The sequence below is a fragment of the Somniosus microcephalus genome, chromosome 26 (assembly GCF_052327205.1).
Source record: "Somniosus microcephalus isolate GS21.2 chromosome 26, FLI_Smic_1.0, whole genome shotgun sequence".
In the NCBI taxonomy this organism is placed as follows: domain Eukaryota; kingdom Metazoa; phylum Chordata; class Chondrichthyes; order Squaliformes; family Somniosidae; genus Somniosus; species Somniosus microcephalus.
In genome coordinates, this window is record NC_141012.1 from 10,515,469 (window position 1) to 10,535,188 (window position 19,720).

General features: G+C 46.3%; 1 protein-coding gene across 1 annotated transcript; it reads right to left on the minus strand.

The window, feature by feature from the left end:
• Positions 1-313: 313 nt before the first annotated feature.
• On the minus strand, positions 314-11,196 carry LOC147100282 (protein mono-ADP-ribosyltransferase PARP3-like). The gene is made up of 2 exons (XM_085967812.1): positions 10,716-11,196; positions 314-5,335 (listed from the first exon to the last, which is right to left on the minus strand). Exon 2 carries the CDS (start codon positions 5,288-5,290, stop codon positions 4,649-4,651), a length of 642 nt encoding a protein of 213 aa, XP_085823938.1. The 5' UTR covers positions 5,291-5,335; positions 10,716-11,196; the 3' UTR covers positions 314-4,648.
• Positions 11,197-19,720: the final 8,524 nt, after the last annotated feature.

Here is a 19,720-nt window from a genome sequence, read left to right on the forward strand (position 1 = left end):
GGGCAAGATGGGCCGAAGGGCCTCTTTCTGTGCTGTATAACTCTATGACTATGCTGAATATCTAATCTCAGTCACACTGCAGACAGGAGGTTGGACAGTCGCTGAGAGGGAGAGGGGTTTGGAGGGAGAGTCACTTTGGGCCTGCCTCCCTCATCCCCTGCCACACAGTAGAACAGGCAGAAGCATGAGAAGTAGATTGCTCGCTTGCCCTCTCACCTCGAGTTGGTGAGTGGCACTGAGAGACCAAGAAAGAGAATGGAGAACAGTAAACACCTTTATCTTAAAGGGAGTCTGTCTTGACAAAAAGAGTGTTTTGCAATTTTTTCCCCCATCGCATGCTAGTGACTCGAGGATTCCAATTTTATTTAGTTGCCCTTTATAAACAAATGAAAAAGGATTAGACAAAAACTTTTTTACAAAGTCTGTGCTCCTTGATCAGGACTGACCTGTGACAGTAAACAACATAAGATGAGTCATATCGATTTCCTTTGGCGTCATTTTAATGCAGTTTTTTCTTTCTTTCTTTCTTTTACAATATAGGCAGTGGTAATTTTCAATAGAAAATGCAAATCATTGTAGATAACGGTACATCTTTAAAAATATGCATGCAACACAGCAGATTATTAAGAGTATTGTCCATGTGAGTTCAGGGCAGGGTTTATCTGCTCAAAATCTCAGGGTTTAATTTCCTCTGGTAACCGATAAGTTAATTCATGCACGTAAAATTCCTTTGTGAACTGTTTAACTGTTATTTTTAAACAGGTTAAGGACTATGTAAAATTCCTTTCACAGATTAACTATTGCACTATTGTTGAAAATGATATCCCCTGATGTTAATATAATACCCGCTTAGAGTAAAATTTAATTAGTGTACTTCTCTTTCCAACAACGTCGATGATAGAAGGCAGTTTTGTTGAGACTGTAAACTTGATATTGTATATTACACAACATTACTGTAATGAGGAAGGACTTCCACACCTTGTATCTCTGGACTGTAACACGACACTGAAACACAATCCTTACAAAGTGGTTACCACAATAGCCCAGGTCTTTGTGTGTCTTTATTTGCTACAGTTTTCTCTCTCCTTCTCGTCAGCAAATGTCTCCACTGATGCGTCCAGTCACCCAGTGCCCATTCTTCACGTGTTCATTTAGATACTCAGGGCTGGCTGTTTAACCATGGTGGGCGTCACAGCTAAGTCCAATCCATTCCTTGGTTTCAACATCCTGGGGGTTACCATTGATCAGAAACTGAACTGGACCAGCCATATAAATACTGTGGCTACAAGAGCAGGCCAGAGGCTGGGAATTCTGCGGCGAGTGTCTCACCTCCTGACTCCCCAAAGCCTTTCCACCATCTACAAGGCACAAGTCAGGAGTGTGATGGAATACTCTACACTTGCCTGGATGAGTGCAGCTCCAACAACACTCAAGAAGCTCGACACCATTCAGGATAAAGCAGCCCGCTTGATTGGCACTCCATCCACCACCTTCAACATTCACTCCCTCCACCATCAGCGCACTGTGGCTGCAGTGTGTACCATCTACAAGATGCACTGCAGCAACTCGCCAAAGCTCCTTCAACAGCACGTTCCAAACCCGCGACCTCTACCACTTAGAAGGACAAGGGCAGCAGATGCATGGGAACATCACCACCTACAAGTTCCCCTCCAAGCCACACACCATCCTGACTTGGACCTGTATCGCCGTTCCTTCACTGTCGCTGGGCCAAAATCCTGGAACTCCCTTCCTAACAGCATTGTGGGTGTACCTACACCATATGGACTGCAGCGGTTCAAGAAGGCAGCTCACCACCATCTTCTCAAGGGCAATTAGGGATGGGCACTAAATGCAGGCCTAGCCAGCGACGCCCACATCCCATCAATGATTTTTTTTTTTTTTTTTTTAAAAGGGCTCATACACAGCCATCGGGCCAGGACAGCATCGGACTGAATGGTGATCATGAGCAGGACCCCTGGCTGATTTTTCTCCTCCCTACCCCAAGGCTGATTGGGCAAATTGTAGCACCTAAACTGCCACTCCATCTGACATCACCTAACTTAACATAGAGAATTGAGCCTGGGACTGTATGGCTCAGTACCATGTGGAATGGTGCAGTTACCCACTAAGCTTCCAGAGAGAGGATATCTGGTGTTTGTATGTGTGTTAGATTTCTAGGTTACTGCCAGTGTGAAAAATTGTTCCCAAGGCAATTGTAGTTTATGAAACTAGAAGGAAGACTCTTGGTGATTCATTTGTTGTGGCAGTGCACTGGTTAATGCACTCTTATTAAATCCCTTTTGAGCGCATAGGCAACAAGCACTTATAAGGGCAAGTGCCACAACAGTACAATCAGTGTAACCACACTCCAACCATGTCTCACCATGACTCAAACATCGGCAGAACTGCACCAGCAAGTGTAACAATCACTTTACATTAAAAGGTGTGTTATTGGAAGAATGAGGAAAGATTGGCAAGACTGGAGAATTTTAGCTATGAGGAAAGATTGGTTAGGTTGGGGTTGTTTTCTTTGGAACAGAGTAGGCTGAGGGGAGACCTGATTGAGGTGTATAAAATTATGCGGGGCCATGATAGAGTGGATAGGAAGGACATAATACAAAAGCAAAATACTGCGGATGCTGGAAATCTGAAATAAAAACAGAAAATGCTGGAAATACTCAGTGGGTCAGGCAGGATCTGACGAAGGGTCATCGACCTGAAACGTTAACTCTGTTTCTCTCTCCACAGATGCTGCCTGACCTGCTGAGTATTTCCAGCATTTTCTGTTTTTATTTTAGGACGGACCTATTTCCCTTAGCAGAGAGGTCAATAACCAGGGGGGCACTGATTTAAAGTAATTGGTGGAAGGATTAGAGGGGAGTTGAGGAGAACTTTTTTCGCCCAGAGGGTGGTGGGGGTCTGGAACTCACTGCCTGAAAGGGTGGTAGAGGCAGAAACTCCCACCACATTTAAAAAGTACTTGGATATACACTTGATGTGCCGTAACCTGCAGGGCTATGGACCAAGAGCTGGAAAGTGGGATTAGGCTGGAGAGCTCTTTATCGGCCGACACGGACACAATGGGCTGAATGGCCTCCTTCTGTGCTGTAAATTTCTATGGCCTAGAAATTCGGTTGTGGGTTCGCCAGGGCTTTAGCGCCGGAAATTTAGCGCCGGCGCTAAGTCCCCCTGCGCGCGCCAAAAATTCAGTAGCGCCGCGCCCAAACGGCTGCCGGCGCTACTAGAGGGTGTCAGCGCCTCGAAATGGGCGCTGAGTGCCGCATTGCGGCGCAATTCCGGCGCTGCGGCACCCGATGCGGTGCAGCAGGCTGGGGAAGTGCAGGCCTCCTCCTTCAGTTAAGGAGGAGCTGCCTGCACCCGCCCGCTGGCCGTTCAAATGTTCAGAAAAATGAGCCCGGCACCTCGGACAAGTGCCGGGCTTGCAGGCCAGACGCATCTGTTCCGCGGGGGGGGTGGTGGAGGAGTCCGGGGAGGGAGGTGCGGGCAGGCGGCCGGCGGGAAAGCGGCCGGCCGCCGCGCGACCTTAATGCGCCGGTGCTAACTCCTGCAAGACTCGGTTGCCAAAGTCTTAGTTGCGGCTGCCACGGGCGAGGCGGCCGCAACTCAATTTCGGCGCTGGGGCCCGTCACCACGGCAACCGGGACGCTGCGCACACCGATGACGTCATCGGTGCCGGCGCAGCGCAACCGGTGTAACGCCGACGGAAGGGCCCCACTGAATTTGCCAACTGGCCATAACTCCGGCGCTAGGCCCTCCAGCGCCCCAAATGGGGCGCTAGGCCTACTGAATTTCTAGGCCTATGATTCTATATTATACATCATCATCCTGTTAGACTGGGAGATGTAAACAGGATCAACAGAAATCTGCAAGACAAGCGGGTAAACCTGTTTTTGCTATAAAAAAATTGGTGATACAGAGAGGCAATTCTAGAAATTTGATGAAGAGGAAAAATTGTGTGTGTGTGTGTGTATGTGCACGTGTGTGTGCATGGATGTGTGTATGCGCAGGTGTATGTGCATGTGTGTGCATGGATGTGTGTATGTGCAGGTGTATGTGCATGTGTGTGCATGGATGTGTGTATGTGCAGGTGTATGTGCAGGTGTGTGTGCATGGATGTGTGTATGTGCAGGTGTGTGTGCATGCGTGTGCACGTGCACATCTGTGTGCACAGCCATGTCTGTGTGTCACATGCATGTGCACGGATATGTGTGTGCATGTGCCCGTGTGCGTGTATGCATGTGTGTGCATTTGTGTGTACCCGTGCGTGTGTGGGCACGTGTGTGCATGTGCACCCACGTGTGAAGGAGGAGTTAATGAAACATTTGGAAGTTTGGGGTGAGAAGGGATGTCAACAAAACTTATTTGCCCAAAGGGAAATATGCTGTCTGTGTCATTGGCCATTCAGGTAGTGTAAATGGGCTCGAAATGCAATCAAATGTGTTCTGGAAAGAGACAGAATTGATGGATATGATGGGAAGCAGGCCAGTGGGGTTAAACTTCCAAAAAAAACAGCTAATCTCCTTTTCTTAATATTAATAGAGATGGGAAAGAGCGGGAATAAAGAGACAAATTTGCTCATTCAAAAAACAGACAATGATTAAAAAGCGTTACCACTAAAAAAATCTCCCTAGTTCCCTTTTTTACAAACATGTTTGCTCATAAAAGGGCAGATGATCTTTCCACACCCCCAGCATCTCTGCGTTATGTGGGACGAGTATTTCTTATAGCCACAGATGTCGCACTGGCCCTTGACCTTGACTTTCTTGTTCATCGTTTGTTGATGTATCAGCTTCCTCAGATCTTTCTTGATCTGGTCATCTGCATAGACGACATCCACCACCGTAATCCGTTTGGGATCCCAGACACAGTCTTCTTCTTTTCCACTGCGAATGGACAACATCCCACATTTCGGTGGGACCCAAGCAGTGTCGTAGCCGTTCTGATGCCAGCTTTGTTGAAGGGAATGATTATCCTTATCTATTTTCTTCACTTTTCCAACCCTCACTTTCAGCTTGAAGACCACTCTGTCACTGTCCGCTGCATTCAGTGGGTACGCTTTTGCTTTCTTTATATCTCTGCTAACGTACACTCCAGGACCCAGGAGCCCACCCGTGGACGGTATAAACCCTGAGCATATTATATTTGCCGCAGTGTTTTTGTGGGTCCCGTGGTACATAGTGTATCCTCTGCCATTTCGAAGCTGCTGCCCTGATTTCAGGTGCCCCTTCTCCTCATAGATTGCCTGCCACCCGCAAAATCCGACGGACATTTTTCTGAGCAGTACTTATCTTCTTCTTCCGCTGTCACCTGAGACCTGTAACAGGAAACATTTACATGGTATTGTTAAGGTCTCAGCCACTGCCAGAAGTACACTTTCATGAGAAAACTGGTGAGGCAGATCACAGCATGAAGAAGCGATATGTTTAGACTTATAGAGAGAGACAGAGGCCTAGAAATTCGGTGGGCTGCGCCACCAGTTAGCACCTAAAGAGGGCACTCAGTGGCTTTAGCGCCACTGGCCGCGCCTCCCGCGATATTTAGCTGGGGCGCTAATGGCGGCATTAGCCTGTTGCACTGCGCCGCCACCGATGACGTCATCGGTGTGCGCAGCGCCCCGCTACCACCCCGATCTCGATATTCGGTAGCGCCCGCCTCTGTAGCGCCGTTCGCACCTCGCGCCTGGTTCACGGGGCCTATCTGTGGCGGCAGTGGCGCAAGTTAAGGTGGAGGTGCGGGGCGGCTGTTTTTTTCGGCGGCCACCTGCCAGCACCTCCGTCCCCGGCCTCCTGATCTCCCCCCGCGGCAGTGCCGGCTGTTTTCCAAGAGCCCGGCACTTCTCCTCGGTGCTGGGCTCTTTTGCCGGCCCTCACGATCTCCGATCGCGCTGGTGCAGGCCCCACCCCCTTAAGAATGGGAGGAAGGCCTGCAGTACCGCAGCGCGCCGTGCCGCAGCGTGTGGCGCTGCGGCACGTTGCGCTGCGATATTCAGTTTCAGCGCCCCAAGAGGGACGCAAAGCGCCTCGAGCCTCGCCCCGTGTCCCTCTTGGGGCGTTCAAGCTGAATTTCCGGTGGTCGCAACTGCTCCGATCGCTGCGCTAATTCCGGCGCCCAGGCGAGCTTGGCGCCCTGTTTGCGGCTCCACCGAATTTCTCCCCCAGAGTGAAAACCCTTTAAAATACCTGAGCTGGGTTTACATTGTCTGTACTATTTCTCTTCATTTTCCAACATGTGACAAAGTGCGATATTTTGCTCCTACTGTTTTTTTATTCTGTCATTTCAGTATGTTCAGAGTTAAAACCAAGTTCACGTCAAAGGAAATAACTTACATTTCTAACGCGCCTTTCATGACCTCAGGACGTCCCAAAGCGTTTTACAGCCAATGAAGTATTTTTTGAAGTGCAGTCACTGTTGTAATGCAGGAAATGAGGCAGCCAATTTGCGCACAGCAAGCTCCCACAAACAGCAATGTGACAATGACCAGATAATCTGTTTTTAGTGATGTTGATTGAGGGATAAATGTTGGCCCCAGGACACCCGGGAGAACTCCCCTGCTCTTCTTTGAAATATGTCCTGGGATCTTTCTTGTCCATCTGAGAGGGCAGATGGGGCCTAAGTTTAAAGTCTCATCCAAAAGACGGCACCTCCGACAGTGCAGTGCTCCCTCAGTACTGCGCTGGAGTGTCTACTGGGATTTTTCTGCTCATGTTTCATGGAGTGGGATTTTGAACACTTGGGGCTAGATTTTCAGTATAGACAGTTTTGGGGCGCTAACCTTAGCGCCCGCCCAAAGTTAGCGCCCGCCCCAAAGTAGCGCCCCGTTGCCGGAAATTCAGTGGCTTCGCCCTAAGAGGTTGGTGGAGCGCTAAAAGAGGCGTTCCACTACTATCTTTAGGCGCTAAGCCGGCGGTGCAGAGCGCAACACCCGAGCTCGGGCGCAGCGCACGGCAGACACTCTGGTGCCAGTGAGCTCTTAAAGGGGAAGGGTGCATGTGTTTTTTTCAAAGGCAGAGTCTGGGGGGGAAAGAAGGAGGAGGAGGAGGAGGAGGAGCAGGAGGGACACATAAATACACCGTTCACAACAACACACTGAATCCTTCCACATGCAGACTGCCTTTTATAGTGCAGGAGGAGTGCCCTTTAATTTGCGCTCCCGAGGGTGTGTTGTGTTCCATTTTACAAACGCTCTGGACGCCAGCCGCACAATGGGGCGGTCCGACTGAAGTTTGGATTCGGGGCGGCCAAAGGGCGTTGCACGAGGATGTGACGTCATTTTCTGCGCGCGCATCCGGGCGGCCGCTAAACTTGGTGCCGGCGCTAACGGGCAACTTAATTTGGGGCGGGGCGCAAACTGCGCTGCGCCCGGGCGCTACACGCATAGCGCCCGAAAATCACTTCTCTTAAGGCGCTAACTGCTGGCGCAAGCAACTGAAAATCTAGCCCTTGATCTTCTGATTCAGAGGCAAGGTTGCGACCAACTGAGCCACAGCTGACAGGGTTAAAACCAAGTTCACTTAAAAGGAAGTAACTTGCAGTTCCAGATTTCCACTACCCTTTGTGTGATGAAGTGCTTCCTGACATCACCCCTAAACGGCCTAGCTCTAAATTTAAGGTTATGCCCCCTTGTTCTGGACTCTCCCCCCACCAAAGGAATTAGTTTCTCTCCATCTACCCTGTCAAATCCTTTAATCATCTTAAACACCTCGATTAGATCACCCCTTAAGTCGAGGGAATACAGGCCTAGTCTGTGCAACCTGTCCTCGTAATTTAACCCTTTTAGCCCTGATGTCATTCTGGTGAATTTTTCAGCCCCTGAGTTTGCCGCATTATAAGATATTGGGCGTACACAATAGTTCATAGAGATTGGAGGAGTGGTCTTTAGCAACGAACACGAGAGAAATATTTGAGTAAAAGCCCCAAAAAGTAACAAATAAGAAACTGTGGTAATGGTGGACCTTAAAACTCTCTTAAATCATCAATATCGTATCCTGTATATATAATGCAGGGGATTACTGCGTCCTGTATATGTATTAAAGGGAATGGCAAACTATTCCTATACTATAGGCAGTAGCAGATCCAGGCTAAAGGATAATGAACTTGACAAACACAAGGTACCCTTGGGTAAAATTGGGAAATCAAAAGTAGCTGTGAAATAAATCAAATCACATCTAGAAAAGAGAAGATTGAGGGGTGACCTGATAGAGGTCTTTAAAATGATGAAGAGATTCGATAGGGTAGACATAGAGAAGATGTTTCCATTTGGGGCTAAGATAGTCACTAATAAATCCAATAAGGAATTCAGGAGAAACTTCTTTACTCAGAGAGTGGTGAGGATTTGGAACTCGCTACCACAGGGAGTGGTTGAAGCGAATAGTGTAGATGCATTTAAGAGGAAGCTAGATAAACACATGGGGGAGACAGGAAGAGGAGGTTATGTTAATAGGGTGAAATGAACCAAATAGAGTGGGTGAGGCTCCTGTGAAGCATAAACACTGGCCTGTTTCTGTGCTGTAAAGTTCTGTGTAATTTATTCCACATCTACTTTTGATTTTCCTATTTTACCCGTGCTAGTCACATTAATTAGCCTAAATTCATCAGTAAACACACTTAAAAGCAATTAAAAGTCATGGAAAGTACCAAGCCTGCAGGAAGAGTGGAGAAGGGGGCCAACTAGGGTGAATACAAGAAGTTGCAGAAACTTGTTAAAAAGTGATCAGAGAGATAAGAAATAGCAGCAGGAGTAGGCCGTACGGCCCCTCGAGCCTGCGCCACCATTCAATAAGATCATGGCTGAGCTTTTATCTCAACCCCACTTGCCCCGCCCGATCCCCATATCCCTTGATTCCCCTAGAGTCCAAAGATCTATCGATCTCAGCCTTGAATATATTCAACAACTCAGCATCCACAGCCCCCTGGGGTACAACATTCCAAAGAATCACAATCCTGAGTGAAGAAATTTCTCCTCATCTCAGTCCTAAATGGCTGACCCATGGTCCTGAGACTATGCCCCCTAGTTCTAGACTCTCCAGCCAGGGGAAACAGCCTCTCAGCATTTACCCTGTCAAGAATTTTATACATTTCAATGAGATCACCTCTCATTCTTTTAAACTCCAGAAAATATAGGCCCATTCTACTCAGTCTCTCATCCCAGGAATCAATCTAGTGAACCTTCATTGCAACCCCTCTAAGACAAGTATATCCTTCCTTAGGTAAGGAGACTAAAACTGTACATAAGTGGCAGTTGGAATTTAATACAGACAAGTGTGAGGTGATGCATTTTGGCAGAAGGAACAAAGAGAGGCAATATACACTTAATGGCACAGTTTTAAAGAGTGTGCAGGGACAGAGGGACCTGGGAGTTAATGTGCAGAGGTCCCTGAAGGTGGCGGGACATATTGAGAGAGTGGTTAGCAAAGCATATGGGGTCTTGGGCTTCATAAATAGAGGTATTGAGTACAAAAGTAGAGAAGTTATGCTGAACCTTTATAAAGCGCTGGTTAGGCCACAACTGGAGTATTGCGTCCAGTTCTGGTCACCACACTTTAGGAAGGATGTGAAGGCAGTGGGTGCAGTGGAGATTTACCAGAATGGTTCTGGGGATGGGGGATCTTAGCTACAAGGACAGGTTGGAGAAACTGGATTTGTTTTCATTAGAGCAAAGGAGGTTGAGGGATGATTTGATAGAGGTGTACAAGATTATGACGGGTTTGGATAGGCTAGATGGGGAAAGGTTGTTCCCACTAGTTGATGGTGCAAGGACTAGGGGACAGAGATTTAAGGTTCTGGGCAAGAGATACAGGGGGGACGTGAGGAAAAACTTTTTTACGCAGTGAGTGGTGAGGACCTGGAATTCGCTGCTGACGGAAGTGGTGGAAGCGGAGACACTCAATGTTTTCAAGGGGAGACTGGATAGGCACTTGAGGGAAATAAACTTGCAGGGCTACGGGGATAGAGCAGGGGAATGGGACTGACTGGATTGCTCCGGAGAGAGCCGGCATGGACCCGATGGGCCGAATGGCCTCCTTCTGTGCCATTATGATTCATTCTGTGACAGTGCTCCAGGCTGGTCTCACCAAATCCCTATATAATTGCAGCAAGGCTTCCTTACTCTTGTACTCCAGCCCCCTTGCAATAAAGGCTAACATACCATTTGTTTTCCGAATTGCTCGCTGGCGCTGCGTGCTAACTTTCTGGAGAATGTGGGGACTCGGACAAAGGAACATGTCTACACACTGACAGCTTCATCCACCCTGCGCCATATAGTCCGGGCGACTTGTTTAAATGTGATACTGGATCAAAGATCATGTGTGGCGTCTTCAATATCCCATGCCCCAGTCTATATTATTCCATGTTGAACACATTAGAAATACACGAATCACGGCCCTCAATTGAACAGCGACCCTCTGCTGCCTTTTGCCCTTTTACTACATTATAACATGTTTTTTCTATCAGCTTCTTCCTCCGATTCCTAGTTAAGGAGCCGCATGCACCCTCCCCCCTCTCCACAACCCCCCTAAAAAAAACTCTGTATGTACAAGGAATCAAATGAATGCAATATCCTTTCTGCTGCCAACATTTAAACGGATCAATTTGTATCAAAGTGACATCTCTGATCTCTCAGAGTGACAGAAATCGGAGATGAAATAAACAGGAATGAAAAGTTCTTTCCGGAAATCGGAATTAAAACCCATTATTACCTCCGGACTGTCCCGAGCTGGTTTGTCTCCTTCTCCCGAACACTTTTCACAGACACCGTAAATCGAAACCAACTCTCAAAACTTACAATTTACTTTCGGTTCTGTAAAAACAGCAAAGGGATGTCTTCAAATGTCCAATTTCTGTGAATCTCGCTGATTTTGATTCCCGAATCTCTCAAATCGCTATGATTTTGTTTTGCAATGCCCCGATTATGCTGGACTTTGCCCTTGAATTGTGGCTTTATCTTATAAACAGAACGGTGATGCTATTTTTCAAACACGATTTCCCGGATAGGGTGCATTTAGGTGTGTGTGAGCCAACAGCCTTCCAGTTTAAGACAGAGATGAGGAGGATTTTTTTCTCACAGAGGGTCGTGAGTCTTTGGAACTCTTCCTCAGAGGGCGGTGGAAACAGAGTCTTTGAATCTTTTTAAGGCAGAGGTAGGTAGATTCTTGACAAGTAAGGGGGTGAAAGGTTATGGGGGGGTAGGCAGGAATGTGGAGTAATCAGCTCAGCCATGATCTTATTGAATGGGGGAGCAGGCTCAAGGGGCCTACTCCTGCTCCTACTTCGTATGTATGTTCCCAGTGCCCATTTCTGGTGTGGGTGCCTTTGCTAGATAGTGACGTTGGCAGGTTCTGCAGTCATTTACGGAATCACAGACATACCCAATCAATTAGTAAGCCAACACATGCACATCCTCATCCATGCCTTTGTTACCTCTAGACTTGACTATTCCAACGCACTCCTGGCCGGCCTCCCACGTTCTACCCTACGTAAACTTGAGGTCATCGAAGACTCGCTGCCCGTGTCCTAACTCTCCCCGAGTCCCGTTCGCCCATCACCCTTGTGCTCGCTGACCTACATTGGCTCCTGGTTAAGCAATGCCTCGATTTTAAAATACGCATCCTTGTTTTCAAATCCCTTGCCCCTCCCTATCTCTATAATCTCCTCCAGCCCCACAACCCCTGAGATATCTGCGCTTCTCTAATTCTGCCCTCTTGAGCATCCCTGATCATAATCGCTCAACCATTGGTGGCCGTGCCTTCTGTTGCCTAGGCCCTAAGCTCTGGAATTCCCTGCCTAAACCTCTCTGCCTTTCTACCTCTCTTTCCTCCTTTAAGACGATCCTTAAAACCTACCTCTTTGACCAAGCTTTTGGCCACCTGCCCTAATTTCTTCTTATGTGACTCAGATTTTTTGCCTTATAACACTCCTGTGAAGCGCCTTGGGACCTTTTACTATGTTAAAGGCGCTATATAAATCCAAGTTGTTGTACATAGACATACATATGCGCACACTCAAATATACATACACACACATCCACGATATAAGATCTCTGAAATTAATTTCTGGAATCTGTCACTGCAATTTAGAATTTATTTTCCCTCTGTAGTGCTTTTTTAAATTTGTTTATGTGATGTGGGCAGTGTTGGCAAGGCCAGCATTTATTGCCCATCCCTAATTGCCCTTGAGAAGGTGGTGGTGAGCCACCTTCTTGAACCGCTGCAGTCCGTGTGGTGAAGGTTGTTTCGTAGCGGCTTGTTACAACTGAGTGTCTCGCTAGGCCATTTCAGAGGGCAGTTAAGAGTCAGCCACATTGCTGTGGGTCTGGAGTCACATGTAGGCCAGACCAGGTAAAGACAGCAGATTTCTTTCCCTGAAGAACATTAGTGAACCTGATGGGTTTTTACGACAATCCTATAGTTTCATGGTTCACCATTACTGATATTTTTATTTAAGATTTATTTAGTTAACTGAATTATAAATTCCCCAGCTGCCCTGGTCGGCTTTGAACTCACATCTCTGGATCATTAGTCCAGGCCTACTGGATTACTAGCCCAGTGACATTACCACTACACTACCATTCCTGGTTTGACACACTGTATTATGCTTGGCCTCTGAAGATTTTTTTTTGCTCCGGTTCCCCTGAAGTTGTGTGTGTTTTTTTAAAAACACATTTGACCTTGCCATCCTGTTTTTATGTATATCGGACACGCCTAACTCCCATGAAGCAATCACCTTGTTCTACCAGTTTCTGCTTTATAAGGAATGGAAGAGATGAAGCATCGATTGACTAGAATGTTAGCGGGGGCAGGGAGGGGTGGTGGGGCAGGGTGAAGGAATTTCATTTATGAAGAAAGACTTACAGGAAACCACTTGCATTTATATAGAACCTTTTACGACCTCAGGAAGCGTGTTACAGCCAATTGATGTGTCATTACTGTTATAAAGCAGGGAAATGTGGTAGCCAATTTGCGCACAGCAAGCTCCCACAAACAGCTATGTGGTAATAGCCAGATAATCGGTTTATAGTGATGTTGGTTAAGGGATAAATATTGGCCCCATCCCCATCCCCATCCAATCTAATCTCTCTTTTCTAACCTTGTTTTTAATGTTCAAGCTAACTTTAAAACCTTTTCCATTTCTTTTTCCTTCTTCCTCTTACCTGCTACTGCTCATTCTGGAGGTGGGAGCAGGTTCCAAAGATATGGGCTCTGATTGGTTGGTAATCTACTTTAAAGGTTGTTTTTCAGCCAGCCAGAATGGAAGGATCGGCATGGTAACCAGGCCAAGGTTTGATGTTTTCCTATTTACTAAATACACTAAAGGGTACAATTCTAAAGGGGGTGCATGAACAGAGAAACCTGGGGATATATGTGCACAAAACACTGAAGGTGGCAGGGCAGGTTGAGAAAGCAGTTAAAAAAGCATACGGGATCCTGGGCTTCATAAGTAGAGGCATAGAGTACAAAAGCAAGGAAGTTATGATGAAAAACTTTTTTATGCAGCGAGTGGTTAAGATCTGGAATGCACTGCCTGAGAGGGCGGTGGAGGCAGGCTCAATCGCGGCTTTCAAAAGGGGATTGGATAAGTACCTGAAGGAAAAAAATTGCAGGACTACAGGGAAAGGGTGGGGGAGTGGGACTAGCTGAAGTGTTCTGGCAGAGAGCCGGCACGGGCTCGACGGGCCGAATGGTCTCCTTCTGTGCTGTAACCATTCTCTGATTCTATGATTCTACAGTTCCCTGCCTCTGCAGGCAGCTCCATAATATCAATGAAATATGAAATGATCCATCTCGGTCCCCGTCACATGTTCTGTTTGGTTCAGCGCTTGTCTATTTCTATGGATCACCTCCCTCTCCTCCTTTAGGACCCTCTTCAAAACCCATCTCTTTAACCAAGATTATTGGGCACCCCTCCTAATCTCTCCTTCTTTGGCTCTGCTTCCACTTTTAATTGCACCTCTATGAAGTGCTTTGTGAACATTGTTGTATGTTAAAGGCGCTATATAAATGCAAGTTGTTTTTGTTGCAATATACTGCGGCCTTTTAGTTAATTGCATTCTCTTGTCCCCCCCTGTATTTGTCCCAAATAAACACAGGTGCCTAAATAATGCAGGTGGCTGTTATTCCACTTCGATCAATTAGGGTCTAGAATATAATAAATGAGCTTCTCCCTCCTCTTTACCCTATTTACATAAGCACATAGGAACAAGAGTAGGCCATTCATCCCTCGAGCCTGTTCTGCCATTCAATTAGAGCTAATTGAGCTGCCTAAACATAAGAACATAAGAAATAGGAGCAGGAATAGGCCGCTTGGCCTCTCGAGCCTGCTCCGCCATTCAATAAGACCACGGCTGATCTTGGGCTCAAGGCCACTTCCCTGCCAGCTCCCCATAACCCTTCACTCCCTTATCTTGCAAAAATCTGTCTATCTCCACCGTAAATGTATTTAATGACCCAGCCTCCACAGCTCTCTGGGGTAGAGAATTCCACAGATTTACGACCCTCTGAGAGAAGAAATTCCTCCTCATCTCAGTTCTAAAAGGGCGACCCTTTATTCTGAATCTATGCCCCCGAGTTCTAGATTTCCCCACGAGGGGAAACATCCTCTCTGCCTCTACCTTGTCGAGCCCCTTCAGTATCTTATATGTTTCAATAAGATCACCTCTCATTCTTCTAAATTCCAATGAGTATAGGCCCAACCTGCTCAACCTTTCTTCTTAAGTCAACCCCCTCATCTCAGGAATCAACCGTGTGAATCATCTCTGAACTGCCTGCAATGCAACCATTGCTTCAGTCTGTTTAGAGGGGGGATTGATTCTGTGTTAGAAGTTCAGATTTGCTTGCCAATTTTGGCGTCTTCAAAATCGAATCGACTTCACATGTTTGTGGAGATAAAACTGTTTTAAAAAATGTCAACACTGAAAAGAAACCCAGAAAAGACAGGAAATTCACTGCAGGTCAATAACTGAGAGAAGACGGGTTACCATTTTGGGTAGATGAGAGACCCTTCATCAGCTTTAGCCTCCAAAACATTAGCCTACCTTTCTTCTTTTCAGATGCTGATGCTGTGTTTTTCCAGCATTTCCTGGTTTTATTCCCAGTTTTTGTACTTGGAACAAGGGGGCATAATATTAAAATTAGAGCCAGGCCGTTCAGAGGTGATGTCAGGAAGCACTTCTTCACACAAAGGGTGCTGGAAATCTGGAAGTCTCTCCCCCAAATTAGCTGTTAAGGTTGGGGGTCAATTGAAAATTTTCAAAACTGAGATTGATAGATTTTTTTTAGCCAAGGTTATTAAGGGTTACGGTACCAAGGTGGATAGATGGAGTTAAGATACAGATCAGCCGTGGTCTAATTGAATGGCGGAACAGGCTCGAGGGGCTGAATGGCCTCCTCCTGTTCCTATGTTCCGAAATGTTGAGAAGCCACTTTCATAATTGTTACGAGATCTCATCGCCTAAAAACAGATATGTCAAGTGATTTACATAGAAACAATCCATTTGATATCCTAGTTGGACGGCACCTGTTTTTCTTCCTCTCATTCCCTGCAAAAGCAGTGGGGATTTGATGCCAAATTGTTTGCAGAGCAGGCAACAGCACGAATCAATTAAAGCTTTAAAGGTCACGGTGCAGGATGTGCAAAGTGCAGCAAGGGCAGGGACTGTGAGCGCTGTAGGGACATGTATTTTTTATGTCTTTACAGTACAAGGGCCTGTGAAAAATAATACAATATACTGGCCCAGTAATTCCTCTCCCAACGCGTGAGTACGGACGGGGTACTCACGCGTGTGCCCGGAGGAATTGCCGGTTTTCAGCATGCACAGCGCATGCGGAGAAGACCGGCATTTCCTCTCCTCTGACCCAAGGGGTTAAGAGGCTGAACGCGTGCGTGGTATCGGGCAGCGCGTGTGACTTGGATTTCCTTTATTTTTAGAGAGTTGCGCGTGTGTAAAGGCCTCCGGTTTTTACGCATTGAAAAACCACACGTAAGTACTTAGTTTTACAGGTAAGTGGTCTATTAATACAATTTATAAAAAAAATTTCCACAGGTTTATTATTTTTAAAGAATTTACAGTAAGGTAAGTTTAGTTTTAGCCCTGATTTTTTATATAATAATTTTTTTTTAATTTTAAAATGATTGTTTAAAATAGTTTTTTTTACAGTTATTTATGGTTCATTTAAGTAGTGCAATGTTTTTTTTAATTTTCTTTCAAGTTTAAGTAGTGTTTTGGGGCCAGGAGTTTTCATGAGTTTGACAGCTCTCACTATCAAACTCATGAATGAACTTTTGCAACCTCCCATTGGTTGCACTGTGCTCATGTGATCCCAGCCGGCTCATCGCACTAAGTACGTCGCTAGGTCACGCACGCACAGCGCGGCAGGACCTCAAGCGGGCCAGTGAGAGGAAATGGAAAGCGGGCCAGGATTGAAATGTCAGCGCGCCGGGTAAGTGCATATCGGGGGCTTGCACGCGCGGCAAGCTCCCGATCCTAATTTCAGGGCCACTGTATACTAAATGAAAGAAAACAATTCTGCAACTCGATTGGGTAAGCATCTCTGCAGTGTGGTACAGCTTTTAATGATCTTTAATGTGGAAAGAACATTAGTTACAAAGCAGTGAAACGGAGACGAGTGGTTGAAACAATTAAAGAGTCCAATGCAATGTTGTCTTTGTAACAATACAGGTAGACTATCCCTTATCCGAAAACCTTGGGACCAGCTGTGTTTCGGAATTCAGAATTTTTCAGATTTCAGAACGGTATTATATTTATTATGAGACTGGGAAACTCTGAACATTAAATTAATTTGGTAATTAGTATTTGTATTTAATATAAATTTTAAAAGTTCAGGCTACCTCTTGCGACTGTTCCGTGTCTCATTCCCCTTCCTGCTTCCCTGTGCTGCCGCTCACAGTCTGTTTACAGCACCCCCTGCTCCGTATCTGAATTCCTTGACTTAGCGGGGGTCTGGGGCTCGACTGCCGCCGCCAGTTGTGGGAAAGCCGGATATCGGCTGACTCCTACGCTAAGCTGGCCCGCAAATCAGGTCAGAAAAGAGGCAGCGTGCAGGAATTCTTGTTCTGGGCCCCGGAGGACCACTCCGGCTACTCTAGGGCCCACAAAATAAAAATGTTAAATTTGCTGAGCCAGTTTTTGAACAGCCTCTAGCATGCTCTTTAATGACCGCTGGTTAGACCGCTTAATGTCTGACGACCCACACCTGCGTGGGTCAAGCATCGGCCGCGTCGGGTCATGTTTGGCGCCACTCGGGTCATGCCGTGCGCACAACTTACGCTCCACGAAAAAACTTTCAGTTTTCAGAGGTTTTCGGTTTTCAGGAGTGCGGATAAAGGATAGTCTACCTGTATTTACTTAGCGAATGCAGACGCTGCATATAATTCCAGTCACCTTACAGCATGTCATCATGATTGATGTGGAAAGGAGAGTGTAATTGAATCATAGAATGGAATCATAGTGTCATACAGCACAGAAGAAGGCCATTCGGCCCATCATGTCTGACATGAATCAGTCATTCATGAAAGAAAGACTTATGAAATAATACTGAGCGGCCTGCGGGTGGCGCTGTCCAGGGAGAGTATAAATACTCGGGCACGGGCCCAGCTTGCGCAGGACATTCTTAACAGGAACTAGTGAAGGACACAACTAGACCTCCATGTTGTAAAACAGTTGATTAAAGCTTTGTTTAATGCTTAGACCAAGTGTCTAGTAGTTTTCTTACATCAGGGTCTGTGCTGGCTCTTTGGTGGAGCTCTCCAATTAGCCCCACTCCCCCTGCTCTTTCCCCATAGCCCTGTAAAAATTTCCCTTTCAAGTATTTATCCAATTCTCTCTTGAAAGTCACTATTGAATCTGCTTCCACCGCTCTTTCAAGCAGCGCGTTCCAACTCACTGCGTAAAAATAATTCTTCTCATCTCCCCTCTGATTCTTGTGCCAATCACCTTATATCTGAGTCCTCTGGTTACCGAACCTCGTATCAGTGGAAACAGTTTCTCCCAGTCTACTCTATCAGCGCGGTGGCATAGTGGTTAGCACTGTTGCCTCACAGCGCCAGGGACCTGGGTTCAAATCTGGTCTCGGGTGACTGTTTGTGTGGAGTTTGCACATTCTCCCCGTGTTTGCGTGGGTTTCCTCCGGGTGCTCTGGTTTCTTCCCACAGTCCAAAAATGTGCGGGTTAGGTTGATTGGCCATGATAAAAATTGGCCCTTCGTGTTAGGGGGATTAAATACGTGGGGTTACGGGGATAGGGCTTGGGTGGGATGGCTGTCGGTGTAGGGACCAGGTGCTAGGGTTTGGATGATCAGCCATGATCTCGTTGAATGGCGGAGCAGGCTCGAAGGGCCAGATGGCCTACTCCTGCTCCTATCTTCTATGTTTCTATCAAAACCCCTCCTAATTTTGAGCACCTCTATTAAATCACTGAATGGATATTGAGACTGCACCTATCCAACAAACCCCATGAATTAGGAGACAGAGCAAGGAGAATTAGGAAATGTGGTGCATTACTGCTCCACTAGAGGTCCTCAGTTTCATACAATACAATACAATACAATACAAATCGCTTTATTGGCATGATAAGGTACATCTTATGTTGCCAAAGCATCAAAATACATTTATGGTTGAACACATAAACGCGGTTCCATTCATACAGTGTATAAACAGGTATATCCCTGAGTTTATAAACACATTTTCGCCTTGTCCATATATACTCTTGTCTTAGTTTACTGGTTGTCCCTCTGTTCATGGCAAGCTGTAACATAGTGTGCCGCCAGTGTTACACAGCTTCTCTCCTCCCCCAGTAGGAATGGGAGTTTTTGGTTGTCAGTCAGATTTCTGAATTCAGGGCATATTTGTGAGAATTTTTGATAGAAATTCTCTCTGATGCCCTGATATTTTCCACAGGCTGTGAGGAAGTGCATCTCTGTCTCAACTACTCCCTGACTGCAGTGAGAGCATATCCTGTCTTCTCTTGGCAGCCTGGTCTGCCTGTGTCTGCCTTTTTCGATCGCTAGGCTATGTTCGCTAAGTCTGTACCTTGTCAAGGTTCTTCTCAGTTTGTTATCCTTTACCATGGTCAGGTAATCAGCAATGTTGTATTGTCTGTTTAGGGCCAAGTAGCAATTGAGTTTGCTTTGGGTTTTTGTTGTTTCTGCCCAATATGACAGATATCTTTCCTTTTGCTTAGCGACGATTGTGTTGGGTCGAATTCTTTGTGTTACCCTGTCACTGTCCTGGGGCTGGTTATTGTTAGTATTGTTATTAGTTACTTTATTGAGTCCCAGGACTAGTTGACTACACTACACAGTAAAGTTCTATCAGTAGAACATTCGAATTTCTGTTGGAAAGCATCGTTATATGTTCATCCAACAGAACAGAGAATTCCAGTTCTCTAGACACCCAAAACCATTTAGCTCTCACCGACTGACCTGAGAGAGAAATTCTATTGAACTACATCTTCTTTGTGATTACTCAGCACTTTGTTTTACATAAGAACATAGGAATTAGGAGCAGGAATAGGCCTGCTCCGCCATTCAATAAGATCATGGCTGATCTTCGACCTCAACTCCACTTTCCCACTTGATCCCCATATCCCTTGATTCCCCTAGAGTCCAAAAATCTATCGATCTCAGCAAGTTGTGGATGAGCAGAGGTTTGCTCCAATTAAATATTGGGAAGACCGAAGCCATTGTTTTCG

What these genes read in the sequence shown, in the direction of transcription:
- LOC147100282 (XM_085967812.1), bottom strand. Translation starts at nt 5,290, where the DNA reads ATGTCCGTCGGATTTTGCGGGTGGCAGGCAATCTATGAGGAGAAGGGG.